Here is a 23,744-nt window from a genome sequence, read left to right as displayed (position 1 = left end):
TCCCGTGTCACCATCCTCTGCCTCGCAGGCAGGGAAAGGCCATCACTCGCTTTTTTTTTGCAAGCAAAAAACAAAAACAAAAGCCGCTATCCATCTCCTCATCTGTGCACATAAATCCCCTGCCCCTCCTCTTCTGCTGGCTTCTCACCTCCCCCTCACATCCGCAGCGGCGACTGGCCAATGAAATACAGAAAAATACGTAAGCATCGACGAGTGCTCGGCGCAGGCGAGTTTGAAGGAGCAGCCTCCTTTAAGGACCACTCGCACTGCTGACATCTCTCAGCCAGCTGTACAAGCAGGGCCTATATTTGTCTTGATCTCGGCCAAATACCATATTAAATCTATGCACGGATAAGAAAACGACATCATCAGGGGATATATTAATCTCCTTTAGGCTATCTGTCGGGACGCATCACCTCTAACGCAAGATGTTAGACCCGTCGTCCAGCGAGGAAGAATCCGATGGGATAGTGGAGGAGGACAGCAAAGAGGCGATGGCACCTCAGGCCGGATCCCGTATCTCTCCAAGCAGAACCAGCGAGAATTCGGGTGGACTGGCACCCAGCAGCAGCCGCAGCAGTGCGCGTCCGACCAGCCCGAGTCCGTCGGCCGTCAGCGAGGAGAAAGAGGACCTGGAGAAGCTGCAGAGGGACGAGGAGGAGCGCAAAAAGAAGCTGCAGTTGTATGTTTTTGTGATGCGGTGCGTCGCTTATCCATTCAATGCAAAACAGCCAACAGATATGGCACGGCGACAGCAGAAGGTAAGGGCATAATAAATAACCACATGCTGACGAGTAGCCCCCCCCCCGTTTGCGTCGCAGATGTTGTCATTGATGACCTACATAAGGTAGTAGAACACAGGGGTTTTAACCAGTAGGCCGATTCAATGATACAACGCACTCTTCCTGAAACGATTTTTTTTTTTCTTCTTTTACGCAAAATGTTAAAATCCTCCGAGCGTCACTGTGGAGCATGGAAGCGCTTCAGCTCTGGATGGTGGAAGGACGCGCGGTGCTGCAGAGCAGCGGGCTGAGTGCAGGTCATATTCCTCTATAGAGACATTCACGAGTGACATCAATCCCAGTAAGCCCATCAATTGAAAGGGCGTTCAAGGGATGGTGGATGACGATTAACTGGACGGTGTGATTGTTTTGTTCACCTCCATTACACCAAAGATACTCTTTACACTATAGATGTACAGCCGTGTGTGGCTGTGTGTGCTGGCTCCCTGGCAGATACCCAATTCCAACCCGTTTACGCCATCACTTATCCGGTAAATTCGGCCTCCCAAGGTGACTTTTAGGCACAGACCTCTTGAGGAGGGTTCCTTAATAGCCCTTTGCCTCTGCAGATGAGCTACCTCTTCTGGGTGGATCATAACAGTTTTTCTATAGCCACACATACTATTTCTTCTACTATTTACAAATGATCTAAATTACAAGACTGACATGGGTTACCTTAAGGGACAAGGCCCGCATCCTAGTTTCATGTTTCTACTATGCCCCTCTGATGTTGAAGCCAGTTTTAGGTCATAGTGTCCTCCATACCAAAGTCATCATGCACAGGCCTTACTGTTTGTACTACAGTCTTGCAGTGGCAATCTGCTACTATTTGTAAAGTAAAACTGCAGATGGAAATCTGAGGTTACCTCTAGGGTGAAGACATCCATCATCACATGGCTCAGTAGTAGCAGATTTATCGACACAGAGGGCCCAGCCAGTGTGCACCTGCTGAACATTCACTCAGCGCAATGAATCTGCAGTATGTTGTGGATCACATTAATGAAGAAACATTGCAAACAGTATGGAAACTGCCCTTATTTTTTGTTGTTGCTGTTTTTGTTTAACCTGCCGACAGTTAGTCTTCAGCTGGCCAAAGTTTAAGCCATATGGTCCAAATATTCTGCTGACTCATACACAAGTGCATGTGGGTGGGAAAAGCCATAGTGTTTCCTTCCATTTGTTTATTTGTAGTCTTGTTCAGCGTAGGTTATGATAATCTAAAGCATGCTTACTAATGCACTTTCATATCGCAAAGCTCAGGCATCCACAATCCTCCCCTGTGGGAGAGTAAATATCTGAACAAACAATCAAATGCTTGCTGCCGACCAGGAAATCAAAGCTTGCCTGTCTGTCCACAGTCAGCTGCTGGACTTTGATTAGCACAAAATTTGCCTCCTTTGGCAGAAACAATCCCTTCAGAGAATCCCCTTCAGCTTGTGCAAAATTATAGGAGAACAATAAACCTCAATGTCTTTTTTCCCAAACATTTCACACACATTTTATTCTGTGAATTTAGAGCATTTTACCTCGGTTAATTTTCTGATATGTAGTTGTGAAAAAAATGTTTTTTTTGACCAAATACGTACCACTGAAATGAAAATATTAAGCATTGGTCCAATATTTCCATTGTAGATCCTCTCAGCTATGAATCTCACTAAATGTGGGCTTCATGGATGCCCATCAAAAATCATTACTTTAAGGAAATGTCTCACAATGTCTACTCAGTGATCTAATTTATATCTTATTTGAGCCTAATTATTATATTTTAGTCGCACAACTATGATAAAGCAATTTCTATAATGAAAAGACATGAAGACCTCACCAAAACATGTACAGCATCTCCATGATAATCCATTATTAGGAGCTCTGACACACAAGCAGCATTGATGAACTATCACAGAGAAGCAGACCATGCTGCAGCATATGCAAGCTCCACTGCTGCTTTAAACATCTTGCTATAATCTTGTGAAAAGGAAACATAATAAGGCACTAACAGGCAGTTCTTTCTTTGCACAGGGGCAAGGTAAATATTTTCTCATTCAGTCTGAAATACATCTTCACAAGCTGTACTTTTAAGGTTGCTGTTATTCAAATGCTGGTTGAGTGTGGGTGTATTTAACTCGTGGCATATGTGTTTGTATAATCATATGCCTCTTCTCTGTAGATATATTGTAAGTAAATGCTTGAGGTTTCTGATAGAGATTGGTAAAATTTATGGGATTATGCGCTGGATGTTTGGATGAATTTCTCCAGCAGATAAACTCCTTATATAATTACATGTAAAAAAAAAAGACCTCAGGTGCACATACATAATTATAGATTACCTTCAGGACAGCTTTTATTGGGCATTATTGTTTAAAATGAATTGAGTGGAATTTGGTACATTGATGGTAATGTTAACATATCAGCCCAGAAGTTCCTCAGTCTGTCAGTCTTTTGCACAGATTGAAATGCGTCAGCAGGTAATAATAATTTGATGGGTTGCCATGGAATGTTGTTTAGACGTTCATTGTCCCGAGAGAATGAAGTCTGCTGACTTCGATGAACCTCTGACCTGACTGACTTCTCTGGATGTGTGGGCTACATAGACATATTTCACAGAGCAATCCATCTGACTTTTGGAAACTCTGATTTTATTGTAATTTCATAATTTTTATTTTTGTGGTTTTAAACAAAATGTTCCGGCAACAGTTGGATGATGTGCCATAAAGTATGGTTAAGTAATTCACATATTCCTTATGATGACTTGAAATCATTTTACTAATCTTTGATTTTTCATTCAACATCACCAAGATAAACATGAGGTTTTCCAAATGGTTTTCCTCATACCAGTACTTGAAAAAACTAATTATCTCCATGTTAGCCTTGTTGTGTAAAAAATGTGTGCATGTGAACACTCTAAGGGAAGATGATGAAAACGGAGACATCAGCGTGTTTATCTTGTTACTCAGAGCCTTTTTGCATGCTGCCATGGTTGCATATTATTGCTGATGTGTTTGCAGAGGTATTAGTCAATAAAAAAAAAATCCCTGATGTAACTAAAGCTTCACAGTTAAAAAACTGATACTGATCTGATCCATTAAACCCACATGCTTTTTGTCACATAGGGTGTGTTTTAGGACAGAATAATCTCCCTTATTTTACAATTTATAAAATCTGATTCTTTAGATTATCCAACCCAATCAACTCACCTGCCTGCAGGCTAATGTAAAACTGTGACATAACAGAGTATTTTGATGCTGCACATTTCGGTGTTGCTCCTCTGAGTTGAGAGTGAACTGTGTAGCGACTGAAATGTAAATCGGTGATACTCAAAGGAAGTTTGCCTCTTTATGGTTAGTCTTGAGCCTAAGGAATCTTGACGTTCACTTACACAATGTATGTCTATAATCGGGCCACATCAACTTCACTGAGTTTTGGAAATATGCCAAAAGGTCTTAAAAAAGTTGGAACAGGGTCAACAAAAGTGCTGGGACAGATCTGGAATGAACGGAAACGCCCGAGTAGATCATTCCACAGGTAAATAGGTTAGTTAGTAATGGGAGACAGAGTCATGATTCAGAATGAAAGCGGCGTTATCAAAAGCCTCAGCCATTTACAAGCAAAGTTGGATTTGAACGTAGCGGCAATCTGCATGGGTAGATACTCCCAACAGTTTCAGAATGTTATTCTTCAAAGACATTTGAAGATTTCACCAGACCATAATATCCCCAGGACATTCAGAGGATCTTGAATCGCTGCCAGTAAGAAGCAATGATGAGAAGGACATGAGTATATGTTGAAAAGTTTTTATACATAGCTTAGGAACTCTAGTTGCCTATGAATTTTGTCTCTGCATTTAAAGTTAAGACTCACATGAGAAGCATGAGCTTTACATCAACCTTATTCAGAAACACTGAATATGGTTGTGTTTCTACTATGGTTGATTTAAAGTTAATTAGTCTAAATATCTATTATATTGTGATTGTATTGGGATAGAGTTAAGAAAGATTTCAACATCATTACATTCTCATATCATGTTGGGTAGACCCCCTCGGCTTTTGATAAAACTGCACATGGACACAACTTTATATCATTTCAGTAACTGGAACCCGTGGAAATTCCCCGATAAAGCAATAATACAGTGCGGCCTCGCACAATCGTGTATCAACGATTGCGACTCTACCTCATCGTGGCTTTTTAGTAGGCAGTCGCATGATACCGTATGAGCATTGTATTGGCTGAAGGCATGCGGATGTCCGCTCCGTTCCGTCAGTCTCAGACTTACAGGAGACACAAAAGTGCTTTAAACAGTATATCAGAGTGTGGGAAGAGGTAATACGGATAGAAGGTGGTTTAATATCAGTATAGGGAGGGTCATGAACGTTTAAATTACCGTAAATAATAAGATAAGTAGATGGCGATTTCGGTAGCAGATTCCTCAATCGTGTGTGGTTCCTGGAACACATTGACCGCAAAGAACGAGGGCGCATTGTATCAGACTTCATACCAAACATATGAAAACAAATGTATTGGTATTATAAACCAAGCTCACCCAACCTTATCAAAAATCAACGTGATGATGTAATACCGACTTTGCATTCGCAAATCATGGGTTGCTCTGTTGCGGGCATTGCGAAGCCGTAGGTGAATGTAGGTGAATGAAGAAAGCTAACTAATCGTGAGATTGGGAAAGGAGCTAACGTTAAAGGAAAAACCACCTGTCAAAAGAGCAATTGGAAAAGAAATTTAGAGAAGTGATAGTTCTGTTAGCTGACTACATGAACAGAACTCTATGAAGTTACTTAAAGTTTTTGTCAGATGCCCGAAAAGCAATTTGGATACAACATCGATTGTCGCGTTCCGAACGGAAACCATGACTTGACAGACTGTTGGTGCTAGCCAGCTAGTTTGACTCAGAATTTGTTGCCATTTTCTGTGTCGTTCCTGCTGTTTGGACTCTCTGCTCAAAAACATGAAAATTGATGGAACAGTTATGATACTCTAAAATAATGTTAACTGGGAAGTACATGTATAGTTATTTCTTCTCCTAACATAGCAGATGCCTTATGCCATATTGTTCACGTGATTCCGTCTGGCAGATGTGCTGTGATTGGTTGGGCGCTTGATTGACAGGTAGTGGGTGGAGTTGGTGACAATGTGAGACTTCAAGTGAGTTTATTCAAATATATAGGTGGGGAGATTACCTGACAAATATGTATGATGTAGGTGTTTTTGTTCATTGAACATACTTGATATAACATTACATGAACAGTAAAGTCAAAATAAACCAGGTGTGTATTTGAAGTACATAATTAAACACAAGATTTGGTGACATTTTTTATTTTTTTATGATTCATGGAGACTTGGAAAAAACAAAATATATCATAAGTTACGGTGTACGCCATGTCTGCGGAAGTGACACAATCGTAGACATCACGGTGAATCCATATCAGCGCCGTTATGTAAATAAACAGGAAGGGACAACGTAACAAGCCAACATTATCAGATTTATGAATCAAGAAATCATCTAAAAAATCATGTTGTGCTGACCCTCTAACAGTTTCAGTGGATTGTTTGAGCGGCTGCACACTTCTCTAGTCCTTAGCTGTAGTTCAGCTATTCATATCAGTTGTTTCCACTCACCGTTCTTTTTCTTCCTGCTGTACCTACAAAGTTCATAAGTCTGTGAGTGAATGCACATATTGTTTGAGTGACTTTGTAGTTATACTGTCCCGTTTTGGTTTACTGTGTGCACTACCAATGCTAATGCGCTAGCCCGTCAATTGGATTTTCCATATTATGTTAGCATTGAACTAACCGCCATTCGTTAGTGTTGGACTGTGGAATTAATAACAACTCTAGTTTATATTAATATGTATTTAGGAGTGTATAAGGATGAGGGCCTAACATGCTGTTTTTGTATGTTTTATTTCAGTTTCAAAGATCTACTCAGGAAAATGACCTGTCTATCACTTTTGATATTGTTTACTTTTCACTAGTGCCATAATCTCATGATAATCTGGTCATAAAAACATTTACATAATACCTCCAGTAGCTCCAGACATGAATTAATTATCCACTAAACCTTGGGAATTCATAATAAATAATATGGGTTGTCCGAAAATGATCTTACCTTCAAATCTCTTTGGAAATCATCCGGGTTGAAGTGCTCATGGCAGATTCTCGGATATTTGGTCCTTTTGACCCTGTTTATTCGCGCCTTCCATTTCCTTCCAAACTTTTCAAAAGGTATTCTGAAGAAAGATAGGTTCTTCTCTTTGTGTTTAAGTCCTGTGGTGTTGGAACAACCATTCACCTCACAGGTAACCATGACTTTATCTGATTTATCGCTTCAGTGATCTATTGTGTTGTAATGGCTGCCCTGACTGATGAAGCTACGGGTGTCGCCAATGACATATGACCCCCCACGTGACCACTTGATACGGAAGCTGCTGCAGCGCAGATTTTAAGGTTTCCTGACCGTAGGGATGATGCCAGATATCAGGGGGAAAAAAATTCTTAATTTTTTCAGAATGATTAACAAAATATACATCACTTTAAAATCCGTTTACTGTCCCTTTAATTTTGAGAACTGTTCCATTTGAGCTCATGTATAAACAATTAAAAAAAGCTAGGCAGTATGTGCAAGAAAACTAGAAAAATGTGAAGAAGAAAGTGACTTAATTGGAAGAGACAAAAACTGTAGGTTTTTAAATATTAATTTTGATATACTTTATTTGTAATATGGAGTGTGTACATCCAGTCTTAAAAATCAGAAATCATTTAGATTACATTGAAGTGACAAACACATAGATGGAAGATAACTGTGGAGATACTGCCTGAACTCATGCTCAAGAAATGCGCTAATAAGAACATTAGTAAATGGAGAGTGGAAATATGACTTTGAAATCATTTGCATTATTGTGTAACATATTCAATGGCTGCTTTTCATTAAAAAAGGCACAGTTTGAAGCTTTGCAGTATGTCAAGCTTGGATTTATTCATTTAACAGTGAATCATGCCAATTAATGTTTCAAGGTCTTTGCTGCAAAGCATTTTATTGTGTTTCATCAACACTATTGTTACAGAATAAAGGTGTTCGTCAGAAGCATGGCTATCAAAAAGGATTCACAATGGATGACAGCAGAATAGCAGTAGAATTTCCTATCTCACTTGAAATTTGTGGAGCCATATGTAAAAAAATTCACAGTTTCACAAATGAAACATCTCCCCTGTCCATTACCAGGAGGGAAGGCTAGGATATTTTTCCTTTTGAATGTCTTCAAATTGTTTTTTAATAAATGGTCCCAATTTTCAAACTGACTAATTTTTGTTGTGACCTGACACACGTACACAGGGCAGTAATGCACTAACAAAGAGCTGCAGAAATGCAGATGATTTGGGATGTGTGCATGTGAATGTAAAATGCCTTATGTTTCCTACAGGCCTCATGAAGAGGAAGAGATTCATGTCTGTTCCGAAGGCACTTGCTGAAATCACGATGTTTCTCTACTGGACCACAGGGTGTTCTTTTTAATTGTGCTGTATGTGAATCTCTGCATAATCTTGTTTGCCATCCAAAGCTACATTTTAATTTGGGAAGACAAATGTTTTACATGGACTGGTGATATTTTCTCATCCTTAATCCTGCCGATAAGTACTGTTTTTTGAAGGACAAAATCCAGGCAGAATAGAATTGTTTGGTTGTGGACAATAGTTGTGTCCTTTTGGTGCAGGCATGAATTGACTTGACTTAATCTGAATGGCCCCTGTTTTTTTGTGTATGTTTTTTTGGTTAAGATTTAATCTCTGCTCCCAGTGCAGAACATTAGTTGGTTTTATAAGAATTGAAAACCAGGTTGTTAAACCTTCTACGTGAGCGGCCTTCACCAGATTCACACATTTACACTGAAAGCAAGAGACCTACTCTTAAACAACAAGCACAAACGTTAACTAAATACTGTATGAGTACATTTTTTTTAATAGTGTAAGTATTCTGGTGCTGTGGGTTAATTGTATTTATTAATTAGCTAATTTCATTTATAATACCTGACACAATGAATTACAATCAAATTTTCAAGGACATGTCATGGTGGGGTTTTTTTTTGGGATACTTTTATATTATGAAAATTATTTGATGGTCAATTTTCAACTACAGTAATTTATTAAGAAAACAATACAGATGCATAAACAACACTGGTGCAGTTCCAATGTTGATTTGTTTACTCTCACTTTACGACAGACCTTAGATGTTCATGCAGTGTTGATATGTTAATCACTCTCCATTTGTTCCCTTCACACATTTAACTGAACATGTATACTAAAGCAGATATATCTAACCTGAATAAATACCTCCACCAAGGCCAGATAGACCTTTCTGATTGAATTAAACCTAAGCTCAAATCACAGTTATCAACCTTTTATTGACTCTTAACAGATATATTGAGAAAATCCCTTAGTTTAGGAATTATAAAGGAAGTGACTAAAATTCTTGGATCCTTCCAGATCTACTCCTAAATATAGTGAATTCTTCCTTGGATCATGTCCAAACCTCCCATTGGGTTTTGTAAAAATCTATCAAGTAGGTTTAAAAAAAAAAAAAAAAAAAAAATTCTGCTTATTGACAAACAAAAAAACCAAACAAACAAACAAACAAATGAATGCGATGAGAATAAAACCTCATATTGAGCAAATTAATTAGAGTAGCTATTGCCAGTCTAACCGTACATTTTTTTTCTTTTTCTGCAATCAGCATAATTCTGTTCTCATAATTACGTGATTGCTTTCTCATCATGTGATTGTAAGTTATGATTAAGAGGTGTGGAAGTTGTAATCACTGTGCAAGAAAAGACGCAGATTCATACCAGACTTCATTGAGTGTTGCATGTAAAATTACGGCAGGGAGCTGCTGTTGTCATTTAGGACCAAAGAATGTGTTTGTTCAATTGCAAGCAGCTGTATTGAACTGTATAAAGCATTGTTTGGAAGCAGAAAACACAAGGGCATGACTGGAATGAAGCAAAGAGAGAAATCAGAGAGATGAGCAGTTATATTCTATAAAAGAAGTTTGAAATATTCAGTTCACTTTTCATCTCTTTCTCTCTGTCTTTTACCCTCACCAATGCATAAATAGCACGAACACCATCACCAGGCTGTATGTAAGGTACATACTGGAGGGTTATTTCTTGTGTTATTGTGAGTGTCACATGTTGCTGAACCTGTTCATCAAACAGGTAGTACAATACTCCCTTTAAAGTTTAGGTTATTTATGTAATGTCGAAAATGTGGTCAGTGTGCTGAGGAATTCAAGTAAAATTGTTTATGTGTTGTTCCAGTGATTTATGGTTTGTGATTTAATAAAAACAGTAGACAATGATGCGGGATAGATGTCAGCTGCAAAAGAGAGAGACTGAGTGAACTCATAGGACCCGAAGCCCAGCGAAGGTTAATTAGCTGACAACCCAGCCATGTCAACAAATTGCCTCATGAGTTATGACATGCACCAGCCCCTGACCCCCACTTCCCCACACCCCTATGAAGGAAATACAGGACAGACAATGCATGAATGAATGAATGGCCATAACTCTCTGATTAAATATAAATGTACAGTTTTTAAGACCAAGGTTATCCCATCATTCTACATCTAAGTGTATGTTCAGGTCTTTGGGAGTGCTTCTGATATTGAAGGGCTTTGGCTCTAAAAAGAGTGTGACTAATGGCCTCAAGTGATGTTATTCGAGTCGTCTAGCGATTGAGCTCTCTAGATCTCATGAGCTCTACTTTGGCAGGAGACATTAGACACTATTTGGGATAAAGAACCATATTTAATCAGAATGTGTCAGCAGTTTGCATTGTGATTGATGTAGGTTCTAGGTTGTCCCTCAACATGAACAGCAAAAAATATCCATAGCTTAGATTTCAACTCAATTTTTAAATCATTCATGATGGTGGGATCAAGTCTTTTGGAAAGTAGAGCCGAGCAAAGAAGGGAGACAGAGGCTGGTAATTATTCAGTGAACTGAAGAGTGGGTTGGTGAGTGAAGTCAAACAGCTAGGGAGTGTGTTGGCCCTGCGTTGAACAAGGTGTAGCAGGATGATGGAACTGTGGGAGATATTAAAAAGTGGTAAAAATGATCTGGTTTGATATTTTTACATGAAAAAAATATTTGCAATCCAAAATTAATCACTGGAGCTCTGTTAATTCATCACAATTAATATTTTTGCAATATTAACAGCAATATGCCACGCATTAATAGTTTTGACGTTATCTTGGTAACATATTTTCAAAATGTAAATGCATATGATGTCAACTTTAGCCAACAAATTGAACAGACTGACAGAAAAACCTCTTTGTGACTTTGTGATTTCTTAGTCGATGTCACGGTGGCTCAGTGGGTAGTCTCAAAGCAACACAGTTCCGGGTTCAAGTCCTGCTCTGTGCGGAGTTTGCACATTCTCCCCATGTCTGCGTGGGTTCTCTCCGGGTTCTCTGACCTTTTCCCACCTCGAAGAACACATACACACAAACACACACACACACACACACACACACACACACACACACACACACACACACACACACACACACACACACACACACACACACACACACACACACACACACACACACACACCTGCATTGGTACTTCCAAATTATGTGTTGTGTTTGTGTGTATTTATGAGTGTGTGCGCGAGTGTTGTTTGTCTTTCGTGGGGCTCCGCAGTGCACTGGCGTTGTGCTCGGAGTAACACCCGTTGCCTTCAATTCGGCAGGGATAATCGCCAGCAAACTCTCTGATCCACGATAGAGTGTATTTCTTTTCTTTCTACGCAGAACAAGCGGTAGAAAATGAATAAATGAAAGAATGAATCAATGAATGATTTGCTAGACAGAATAAAGGTGGGTGAGGTTTGGGTTGGAGTGGGTGTGTAGGATCTGAGATTCTAGATGAGAGTTAGGAATCAGCTTAATAAAGCTTTGGAGGTTCACGGCAGAGCTGTAGTTGGTATTTTTTCCATTGTGAACTGAGATAAACAAGAGAATGAAAAAAAAATCACGTATTTTTGTTTATTCGGTGCTATTTTGAGGATATAAAACTTATTACCGTAATTAAATGTAACCATAACTTTCAATCTCAGTGACTTGTTAATTTCTGTCTAAAACAATGTTTCTGTTTTAGTGTAGGAAATAGATATTTCCTTCTGATTACATATTTAAATCTCATCGACCAGCTCTACAGCTAAATATCATTTTCTTTTCTACTGAAGTAATGAAATATGACAGAAAAGCAGCAATTAACTGACTGATTGAGTCAATCTCAAATCTACTGGCTGTTGTATTGATAATATCGGAGAGGTATATTTCACTGTCCCTCTGCTTATTTACTTTGTCACTTGTTTATTTAAATAGTTTCTTGTGCTTCTTTTGGATCATTATAAAATAGACATGAACTACCTTTTTCAAGTTTTATTTTAAACGTTAATGCATGTATTTATATGTTGTCGGATAAATATATTAACATCATGCAAAACAAGTAATGCTTCTGTCTCCGGTTGCTAAACCCTCAGTTATTCCATTGAAACATAATGGAATATATTGGTTTGATACTTTTGGCCTAGAGTTCTGTAAAATTGTTCTTTTCAACACTGCAGAGCCTGACATGTCCGTGCTACACTTATTTCTGCTTACTATAGTAAAGGAACTATACTGCCTTTGGGTTTGAGGAATGATAATAGATGAGGAGGCAAAAAGGGAATACAGTGTTTTGCTGCATATGAGCCACAGCTCCTGATTATGACAACAGAGGTCCCTGTATTATCCCTGTTTGCAATGTGTCTGCAGAGTGTACACCTGGCTGTTTACTAACCCAGTAGTGTGGTATTTACAGACAATGGTGTGTGTGTGTGTGTGTGTGTGTGTGTGTGTGTGTGTGTGTGTGTGTGTGTGTGTGTGTGTGTGTGTGTGTGTGTGTGTGTGTGTGTGTGTGTGTGTGTGTGTGTGTGTGTGTGTGTGTGTGCGTGTGTGCGGGTTTGTGCCTTCAGAACAATTCTATGTGAGTATGACTGCTTGGGGATAATAGATTGTGCATTTGTCTTTGTATAATAATAGTTTTGTGGACACAGTCATTACATGATGCTGTTGTTTTGTGTTTCATGAGGTCTGATGCTGGTAGATTTTGTGCATCCATAATGCAGCACTTGCTCCTGTACTCGTGTTTTCTGTTTACTCAGATGGTGGCCTACAGGTGAAATCTGAAAGTTGTCTTTGTCTGGTGAGATTTTCATAATGCTATGTTCAATGATGACGAACAAATTTACGCACAAGAAGAAGATATAGTGTATATATTCTGTCTGCATCACATTGCCCATTTCATGACACTTAATTTCTTAAGAGTACTTAAGTACTCTTAAGAGTACTTAAGTATATCTTCATTTTTTCGAAGATGTTATATTGATTGGAAAGTATATTCATAATATTAAAAAAAAGTTTAACATGTACAATTTATTTTGATTTTTACTGAAATAATTACTCCTGTATTTTCTACTATACTGCATATATGCATGTGTGCTTTATATGTGGAATCATATAATGTGATTATGGAAACAATAGTCCCCCCCACACACACACACACAAAACAATAGATCATAGATTCAATAGTGCAAGCCTCTGCTGCTGAGTTCCCTCATTATGTCTTGGAAAGAAATAGTCTATATGTATATATTTTGAATATTGATGTGAACAGACACTATGTAGATTATGTCACGACCTATATTGTTTCACATTTCTAAGATATTATATGGTAACCTGAGTAGTAATTAATGGCATTAATGTAATATCTTCTTCTTCTTCTTCTTCTCCTTTCGGCTTTTCTCTTCAGGGGTCTCCACAGCTAACTCCACAGCTCCCTCTAACTCTGTCTTCGGCATCCCCTTCTCTCACACCGACTACCTTCATGTCCTCTTTCACTACATCCATAAACCTCCTCTTCGGTCTTCCGCTAGGCCTCCTGCCTGGCAGTTCAAAACTCAGCATTCTTCTACCAATATATTCACTATCTCTCCTCTGGACATGTCCAAACCATCTCAGTCTAGCCTCTCTGACTTTATCTCCAAAACCTCTAACATGTGCTGTCCCTCTGATGTACTCAGTCCTGATCCTATCCTTCCTGGTCACTCCCAAAGAGAACCTCAGCATCTTCATCTCTGCTACCTCCAGCTCTGTCTCCTGTCTTTTCCTCAGTGACACTGTCTCTAGACCAAACAACATCGCTGGTCTCACCACAGTTTTGTATACCTTTCCTTTCTTTTTAGCTGAAACTCTTCTCTCACACATCACACCTGACACTTTTCTCCACCCGTTCCATCCTGCCTGTACAAGCATCTTCACCTCTTTTCCACACTCTCCGTTGCTCTGGACTTTTGAGCCCAAGTACTTAAAATCCTCCTTCTTCTCTTCTCCCTGTAACCTCACTCTTCCACTTGGGTCCCTCTTATTCACATAAATGCACATATGTCTTACTGCAGCTAACCTTCATTTCTCTCCTTTCCAGGACAAACCTCCACCTCTCTAACTTCTCCTCCACCTGTTCCTTGCTCTCATGACAGATCACCATGTCATCTGCAAACATTATAGTCCATGGAGATTCCTGTCTAACCTCGTATGTCAGCCTGTCCATTACCATAGCAAACAAGAAGGGGCTCAGAGCTGATCCCTGATGCAGTCCCACCTCCACCTTGAACTCCTCTGTCACACCTACAGCACACCTCACCACTGTCTTACAGTCCTCATACATGTCCTGCACCGCTCTAACATACTTCTCGGCCACTCCAGACTTCATACAATACCACAGTTCCTCTCTGGATACCCTGTCATAAGCTTTCTCCAGATCTACAAAAACACAATACATATCCCTCTGGCCTTCTCTGTACTTCTCTATCAACATCCTCAAAGGAACTACTGCATCTGTAGTACTCTTTTTTGGTATGAAACCATACTGTTGCTCACAAATGCTCACTTCTGCCTTTAGTCTAGCTTCAACTACTCTTTCCCATAGCTTCATTGGATCTGCACATCTCTCTTGTTATTAAAAAATGGGCACCAGCACACTTCTTCTCCATTCCTCAGGCATCTTCTCACTATCTAAGATCCTGTTGAACATCCCAGTCAGAAACTCTACTGCCACCTCTCCTAGACACTTACATACCTCACATGTATATCATCAGGACCGACTGCCTTTCCATTCTTCATCCTCGTCAATGCTCTCCTCACTTTGTCCTGACTGATCTTTGCTACTTTCTGGTCCACAACAGCCACCTTTTCTAGTCTTTGTTCTCTCTCATTTTCCTTGTTCATCAACTCTTCGAAGTACTCTTTCCATCTTCCTCTCACACTACTTGTGTTTGTCAATAGATTTTCATCCCTATCCTTAATCACCCTAACCTGCTGCACGTCCTTCCCATCTCTGCGTCTCTGTCTTGCCAACCGGTATAGATCAGTCTCTCCCTCCTTACTGTCGAACCTAGCATACAAGTTGTCATAAGCCCCTTGTTTGGCCTTTGCTACCTCTACCTTCACCTTACGCTGCATCTCCCTGTACTCCTGTCTACTCTCCTCAGTCCTCTCAGTGTCCCACTTCTTCTTACCAAACCTCTTTCTCTGTATACACTCTTGTACCTCCTCATTCCACCACCAAGTCTCCTTATCTACTTTCCTTCCAGATGACACACCAAGTACTCTCCTACCTGTCTGCCTGATCACACTAGCTGTAGTTGTCCAGTCATCTGGAAGCACCTCCTGACCACCCAGAGCCTGTCTTAACTCCTTCCTAAAAGTCATGCAACACTCTTCCGTTTTCAGCTTCCATTAATATTAATATGTAGTCATGTATTACAGGTGATAATGACTCGATAATATTGTGGTCTATATTTTTATTTATTATTCCTATTTAAATATAATAAATAATGCCACCACACACACACACACACACACACACACACACACACACACACACACACACACACACACACACACACACACACACACACACACACACACACACACACACACACACACACACACACAGAAGAATGATAGGCCTACATGTTTGTATTTCAATAATTTTGTAAGCATTGAGCAATGAACAAAGAGACAAACTGCACAATTTTTTTCCACCTGAGTTTTGTTCCTGACAGTCTGGAAAAGTCTTTGAAGCTATTTTAATATAACAGCTATGACCTTTATGTTATTTGAAATTGCTAATGTGGCCTAAATAATATATGAATTCCCTATGTAATGGCCCCCATTTCGGTGAAATTTAAATGGCCTATATTGCAAGTATTGTTTTTTTTTTGTTATGTTATGTCTTTAGTTTGTGTAGACTATATAGTATAAAATACTTTATGTATCATTAAAAATAATTATTATATTAAGTTCAAATGTATGACTTCTTCTGCGCTACACTTACACGGAGACAAAATGGAGCAAGTACGCTTACAACATAGTATGTAAACTTAATTTTTTTCAGTTCAGTGAAGAATCACTAAAGGCAGCTTTCATTTACAACATGTGCGCCTGAGGGGTTTCTACATCTTTGACCCTCTGTAACGGGCTTGGTTCACAATATCTCTAAGCATTGTTTTTGAATTAAATACTTGACCATTTTAAGTAGTTATGCAATTTCTAAAACTATGCATCTATCCATCCATCTTCTAAACCCGCTTCATCTGTTGTCACGGGGTACTGGAGCCTATCCCAGCCGACTGGGGGCGTGGGGCAGGGAACACTCGGGACACGGTGCCAGTGCATTGTGGAGCTACACTTAAAGGACAACCACATACTCACACCTACATGCACTTTGAGACTGGCCAATTAACCTGAAGCGCATGTTTTTGAAGGTGGGATGAAGCTGCAGAACCTGGAGAGAACCCACGGGGACACAGGGAGAACATGCAAACTCCGAACAAATCCGGAACCACCTTGCTGTGCGGAGACAGTGCTACACACTGCGCCACCGTGCCGCCCACTTTCTAAAACTATAAAATAAAATCATATGAGCAGAAAGTTTTTAGTTAAAAATTCATAGGCTGTTGAATATTTTACACAGCCTCAAATACGATTTGATCAATCGAAACCCAGATCCATAGTCATTTTGAGCTATAATGAAGTTACTGTAAATAAAGCCAATGCAATGGGCATATCCACTCTATTGATAAGTGAAGGGTGATTAATGTCACTGTCCACTTCATTGCAAGCCAATGCATCACAGTGTAACACTGCAATCTTGATAAGAGCCACAGAGAGAGCAAATCAATAAGGGAAAGGCTGGAAAGTATGTCTTGGGACTCTGACATACTGATGAAAATGGAGGCATTTTGCCTCATCCATCAACTTGTTTAGCACAGTTCTCCAATCAGCAATGAAATAAAGAGCGTGCTGAAGTCATAAATACTTTATGTAGCTCAACTATTCTTTTCCTTTCACTTCTTCACCTTGTTTATTGATATGAACTGAAGTGTCAGCTCTCCAATACACACACAAACATACGCATGCACACAACACACACACACACACACACACACACACACACACACACACACACACACACACACACACACACACACACACACACACACACACACACACACACACACACACACTTGCACAGAGGATTGGTCTGTTGTCATTCTTTAAATTTCCACAATAGTTTTTAGGTAGAGTGTAAATGTGTCTGCTTGTTTTGATCATCAAGTCTAAAAAAATTAAGTGACTTCTGCAACCGTGGTTCTCTGAGTAGCCTGAGTGAATGACCTCACTATGAGATGAGTCTCATGCATTCTCTTAGAAGCTCTTGTACCGTTATGACAGCCCTGATTAGCTGCAATCATGATGTCAGAGCTCTATATCTTATATACAAGTGACACAAAATCATGTGTCATTCAAGACAAATGTACATGAGTGGGGTGGTGTGTTGAGTCAAACCTCAGGCTCCACTGGTTTGTAAGCCTGCTTACATTGGTTTTGATGGAAAAAGATATTTTCCAGGTGTTGTTGACATGTTGAGCAACAAGAACCATTTTCAGGTATTCCTTCGAGATCAGACAAAAAATATTATGTGTATGCCTGATTTCAGACCAATAGATGATGTTTTTATGCATGTTCCTGATTTTTCAAGCCAAGTCTGCCCTTATTATTATTCTTTATTGCATTAAAAAAAATCATTGTAATTGAATTAATCATCGATAATATGCATTCTTTTATTGTCTTGAGCACGTCACAATTTTAATTGTCTCGTCTTCAGCCGCTTATCCAAAATACTCATCTGCTGTAGCCAGTGCCACTTTGCTACAGGCAAGAAGCAGGGTACACCTTGGATGAGTTGCCAGTTCTTCACAGGGCCACAAAAAGGCGAACACTGATGTGAGCTCACACTCACATCATTGGACAATTTCAGAGTGATCAATCCACCCAAGGTGCTTGTTTTTGGAGGTGGAAGGAAGCTAGAGAATTCAGAGAATCACAGGGAGAACATACAGAAAAAACTGAACCCAGACCCTTATTGCTGTGAGGCAGCAATGCTACAAACTGCACCACTGGGCTGCCCAAAAATATTCAAATTTACCAAATGTATTCCCCATGTAATTTTTCTAGAAGTAGAAGTCAATCAATCAATCAAGTTTTATTTACAGTGTATAGCGCTTAATCATGGCAACAGACATTTCAAAGCGCTTTAACAGACAGAGAAACCCAGCCGAACCCTCTAGAGCAAACATAAGCGACAGTGGCGGGGAAAAACTCCCTTGATGAGGAAGAAACTCTGAGCTAAAGTCCTAAAGAATTATACTGTAAGTATCCATAAGTAAAGGACAGTGTCCGGCCTACATGCAATCCTTGAGTACAATGTTAAAGTATGCTGTATTAAGTTCAGACCTTAAAAACCTGAACAGTATGTAGCTTGCATATTAAGAATACAATGGCAGCCGGTAGTAACAAAAACACAAAAAAACAAAACAAAAACAAAAACAAAACTATATTTTAACTCATAAATTTAGTTGACCAGCATTTTATCATGGCAGTGTTCCTCTCTTGCTCAATTTGCAAAAACAATGCAGGGCTTTTCTGTAATATGTTTTTTGGGTAGGAACCTCTTCCTCTTGACAGATGCATATAATTGGTACATTTTATGCATTACATGAGTCAAACATGCAACAAATGTGTAACACATGTAATGTTTGTAAAATGTGTGAATAATATACATACATCATTACCATAAATCATCTGCCCAGAAGTTACATGAAAATTGAGAGATGCAAAACTAATGTCTGAATATTTGACAGGCTGTAACACTGAGCTGTTCTCTGTTTGTCTTACACAGATAACCAAGCAGCAGCTTCAACAGACCAAGGACCGTTTCCAAGCCTTCCTCAATGGAGACACACAAATTGTGGCTGATGAGGCATTTATCAATGCTGTGCAGAGCTACAATGAGGTATCAACGCACCCCAGCCATAATAGCACCATCACAGTCAGAACCATTTCCCCATCCAAGCACAGTGACCTCATGCTCTCAGAGGAATCATTGAATGTGTTGTGCTATGATTATAGATTGTATTATTATCAAAAATGTATAAATGCAGCTGAATCTGTATTCTTGATTAATATCAATGATTTATTGCAGAAATCAGAAATGATATTTTTTGGCTGAAAAGTGAAAAAGCCCATATATGGTTCCATGTCACATGCATTCAAATGGCAGAGTCGTAAAATGGTAGCTGAACCTTTTCACTGCACAGATTGAGTCAGAGCAAGCTGCTGACACAGTCATCTTTTCCAGACTCACTGTTCTATTCATAAAGTAATTATTACTCTGCATATAGTGCAAAAGGCACAGTAGGAAGGAGAATATGTTAAAGGCCAAATCCATTATCACAAAAACAAGCACAACTATTGTGAAAATCTGAAGTAAAAAAAAAAATCTGGAAAATTAATTACAGAATGGCTTCTCTGTTACTTCACAGCTAATGAGAAATGTAGTAAATTTATTGACATTAATGCTAATGTGAAATATTCTACAGTAAATCTGAAAACCTGATGTGTAATCAGGAAATTTATACAAAGTGTGAGTTTTCAGAATAACAACTGGACGCTTAAAATATTCTCGCCTTGTAGAAGACCCATTATCATCATCAATGACTTACCAAACACATTTATTAAAAAAATGAAAGAGGAATAGGTTGAATTTTTTTAATGTTTATGCATATGGCCATATGGCACCAGACACAAATGTCAATAGTATAATTATCTTAACCAGCAGGGTAATGTTTTTATTGGAACTGGTTTGTTTGTTTGTCTGCTAGCAGCATTACTCAAGCTCTGAGTGGATTTTAATGAATTTTTTTGAGTGGCAAGGTGTTTCCCAGTGGAACAACCCCCTTGATACTGTTGGTGATCATCATCATTTGAATCCAGGAATTTGTAAATCATTCCTGGATATGACCAGTTAAATTATTTTGCCTGTACATAAATAGATTAAACCTTTATTGTTTGGATAAAGATAACAGCATAACATCACCTTAAGATGTGACATGCATAAAAAGATTTATCTGGATCCAAGTCATATTCTGCATATTTAAATTGATCAAACCTTCAAAAGTTTCACACCTGAAAGATTTCCTTCTTCTTTAATCCATTCCCTTTGTCCATCTCCATCTTACCGTGTCCCCCACATCTTCCTCTGTTACACCAACCAAATGACTGTTCACCCTCAGTGCGATAATGATTAATGCTACGGACTTACTGTACATAAAAGATCAAATTGAAGTTTACACTCTTTAACCTATCTCCACCTGATTCATTTAGGTATCAAGTTAATGTAACGTCAGAGGTTATTGAGTGACTTCCTGAATTATACCACCATTAGTGGAATATTGTTTCCATTGAATATCTCATAATGACATCATTGAGGTCGAAAACCCCAGGGGTAAGTTTCAAGATTAAGGAGTCATATTCCGGGGTAAGCGTCAATCCTGGTTTTCCGTGGTGCTTGCTTGTTTGCCAGTTTGTTTGTTGTTCTGTCAAACACATAACCTATTTGACAGATTTGCATTAGACTTGGTGGAGAGTCTTGGTTTGTAACAGGGAATAATCCATTTCATTTTGAAGTAGATACAAAGGTGCATCCAGAATTGCAATTTATTTATTCATTTATTTTATTTCTCTAACATGGTATTAGGCTTTCTCCACCATTTCTATCTTTTACACAGAAACTATTAAACTAAATCGGTGAATGTAGGTCAAACGTGGTTGAACAAATCGGACATGAGGCAAACCGGAATCTTCTGAAATCTACTGAAGTCAATTAAGGAATTTTATAACTATAATTATATTGTAAATAATCTAACCTAATTTTATTTTAATAATTAGAAAGTGTTAAAGGATTTAATTTCATTTTATGTGGATTTTGTCTCCCCTGCTGTTGTCATGGATGTGTAAAAAGCTTCATTATTGTCTGTGTCTGTGTGTGCACATGTGTGTGTGTGTGCGTGTGCGTGTGCGTGTGCATGTTTGACTTGTGCTTTACCTGAATTCACACATGAAATCCAACAATGTGGCACCTTCCTGCAGGGTAGTGCGCAGGTGTAGGCAAGTTTATTTTTATCTCCAACCACAAATGAAGTTAGGAGGGGGCTATGGGCTCCATCTGTCCACACATCTAATCCATCATGCTTTGTTTCTAGAGATTCACTAAACACCTTTTATAGCATTTCATGAAAGTTGAAGAACCAAGTACGGAAAGTAAAAGTGTACATTGCAATGTTAATGTTGACACTATATTTTGTGCAGTCCCAGCTTGCGTCTTTGTTCAGGGCACCAAATGAGAAGGGAAATACACCAGCGTTACCAATGCCTTTGCACAGGTGGTCAGTGATTTGTAGCCAGGCTAGATGCTATGAACACATGTCAGACTGAGAAAGCAATCAGCTCTCCTGATTACTTTCGTTGATGCTCTGACGACATAAGCCTCAAATGCGAAATTGAGATAGACTGCAGCCTTACCAGTGTCGAGACACAGACTCATATGTATGCAACAGACTCTAAGGTCAAAATTATCAGTGGTTTAAAGGATTCTGTTTTGATTAGAATGTAACAAAAAATATTTTGAAATGCCACCCTCTATGCTGTTCATAACAGATTGTCAGAAGCAACCACATTAAATCATCTAAAATACTGTCATTAGTGGTTCATATGCAACTTGATCTTTGACATGACTGCAATCTGTGCTGTCAAACTCATAATGCAGGTATTCCTAAAGAGTGACCGTGTGGCTAAAATGGTCCAGAGTGGCGGCTTCTCAGCCACTGATTTCAGGGAAGTGTTCAAGAGGCATATTGAGAAGCGTGTACGAAGCCTCCCGGAGATTGATGGTCTGAGCAAGGAGACAGTGCTCAGCTCCTGGATGGCCAAGTTTGATACCATCTACCGTGGCGATGAGGACCCACGCAAGGCACAGCAACGCATGACGGCCAGTGCAGCCTCCGAGTTGATCCTGAGTAAGGACCAGCTGTATGAGATGTTCCAGAATATCCTTGGCATCAAAAAGTTTGAGCACCAGCTGCTTTACCAAGCCTGTCAGGTAAGACATAAAGCCCGGATGTGATTGGTTTAATAGGTCTCCGATCGTGATGTATATGATGAGATATGTACTTTATGCTGCCTGCCTCTTTTTAATATAAGACTCTTCTTCTTCTTTTCCTTTCGGCTTTTCCCGTCAGGCGTCGCCACAGTGAATCAGTTGCCTCCATCTAACCCTGTCTTCTGCATCCTCTTCTCTCACACCAACTACCTTCATGTCCTCTTTCACTACATCCATAAACCTCCTCTTTGGTCTTCCTCTTGGCCTCCTGCCTGGCAGTTCAAAACTCAGCATTCTTCTACCAATACAGTATATTCACTATCCTTCCTCTGGACATGTCCAAACCATCTCAGTCTGGCCTCTCTGACTTTATCTCCAAAACATCTAACATGGGCTGTCCCTCTGATGTACCCATTCCTGATCCTATCCATCCTGGTCACTCCCAAAGAGAACCTCAGTATCTTCATCTCTGCTACCTCCAGCTCTGTCTCCTGTCTTTTCCTTAGTGACACTGTCTCTAGACCAGTGGTTCTTAACCTTGTTGGAGGTACTGAACCCTGCCAGTTTCATATGCTCACTCACCAAACCCTCCTTTAGTAAAAAAAAAATAAAATAAATAAAAATTCAAATTTAAGACATAAGTATGTTTTAATGGTGTATTTAATGAATTGTGCATTAATGTCACCTTTTTCAAAGAACAAAACAAAGACAGGGCATAAACTCACATGAAATGACCAACCTGCAAATCAGTGTGACTTCTGCTGTTGTTACTGAGAGACCATTTCAGATATGCGTGGCTTCACCTTGGCAAGTGCTACTCATTTTCATAGCAAAATCTGTTTCTTTTGTTTTCCATGCAGCTTAATAAAGTGTTCCTTTATTTTTGCCAGTGTGAGACTAGAGTTGCTCAACTTGAAATTGCAAATCATGCAGAACGCTGACTCCCATCACGTTCCGTTATACAGTACATGTAAATTCACATTGTACATATTCGTTGGACAACTTGCTCAACATAGTTACTATGAATTAAAATATTTAGAAAGCAGTCAGATGACGTACCATCATGACAGGCATAAATCGACTGCTGAGTCCAAAATCCCATGTAGCACAGGTAGGCTAATTGATGTAGCGTGATCACCTGCAGCCAGTGATGGCTAAGGGGAGTGGGCGTGTCATCACAAATTGACATGATGTGTCAAAAGTACACAGTGATTCATGCATGTTCGGCAAAAACACCTTAAACATCGTGTTGGCTGTTTTTTCTTGAATTCCGTCTCTGCCGAACCCCTGAGTCCCACTCACCGAACCCCTAAGCTTTGATTGAACCCAGGTTAAAAACCACTGCTGTAGA

At 39.4% G+C, this 23,744-nt stretch overlaps 1 protein-coding gene across 4 annotated transcripts in view; it reads left to right on the top strand.

Annotated features, from left to right (window-relative positions):
• The first annotated feature begins 256 nt into the window (after positions 1 to 256).
• Positions 257 to 23,744, top strand: part of cadpsb (Ca2+-dependent activator protein for secretion b) — a 72,100-nt gene continuing 48,612 nt past the window's right edge. For all 4 annotated transcript variants that reach the window (XM_068315117.1, XM_068315116.1, XM_068315115.1 and 1 more), the window contains exons 1-3: positions 257 to 761; positions 19,136 to 19,249; positions 22,061 to 22,393. In XM_068315117.1, coding sequence (XP_068171218.1) covers positions 429 to 761; positions 19,136 to 19,249; positions 22,061 to 22,393 — 780 coding nt within the window. In that variant the 5' untranslated portion in view covers positions 257 to 428. The remainder of the gene's footprint in view (positions 762 to 19,135; positions 19,250 to 22,060; positions 22,394 to 23,744) is intronic.

This window comes from Antennarius striatus, chromosome 5 (assembly GCF_040054535.1).
Source record: "Antennarius striatus isolate MH-2024 chromosome 5, ASM4005453v1, whole genome shotgun sequence".
NCBI lineage: Eukaryota > Metazoa > Chordata > Actinopteri > Lophiiformes > Antennariidae > Antennarius > Antennarius striatus.
This window is presented reverse-complemented; position numbering and strand designations above follow the sequence as displayed.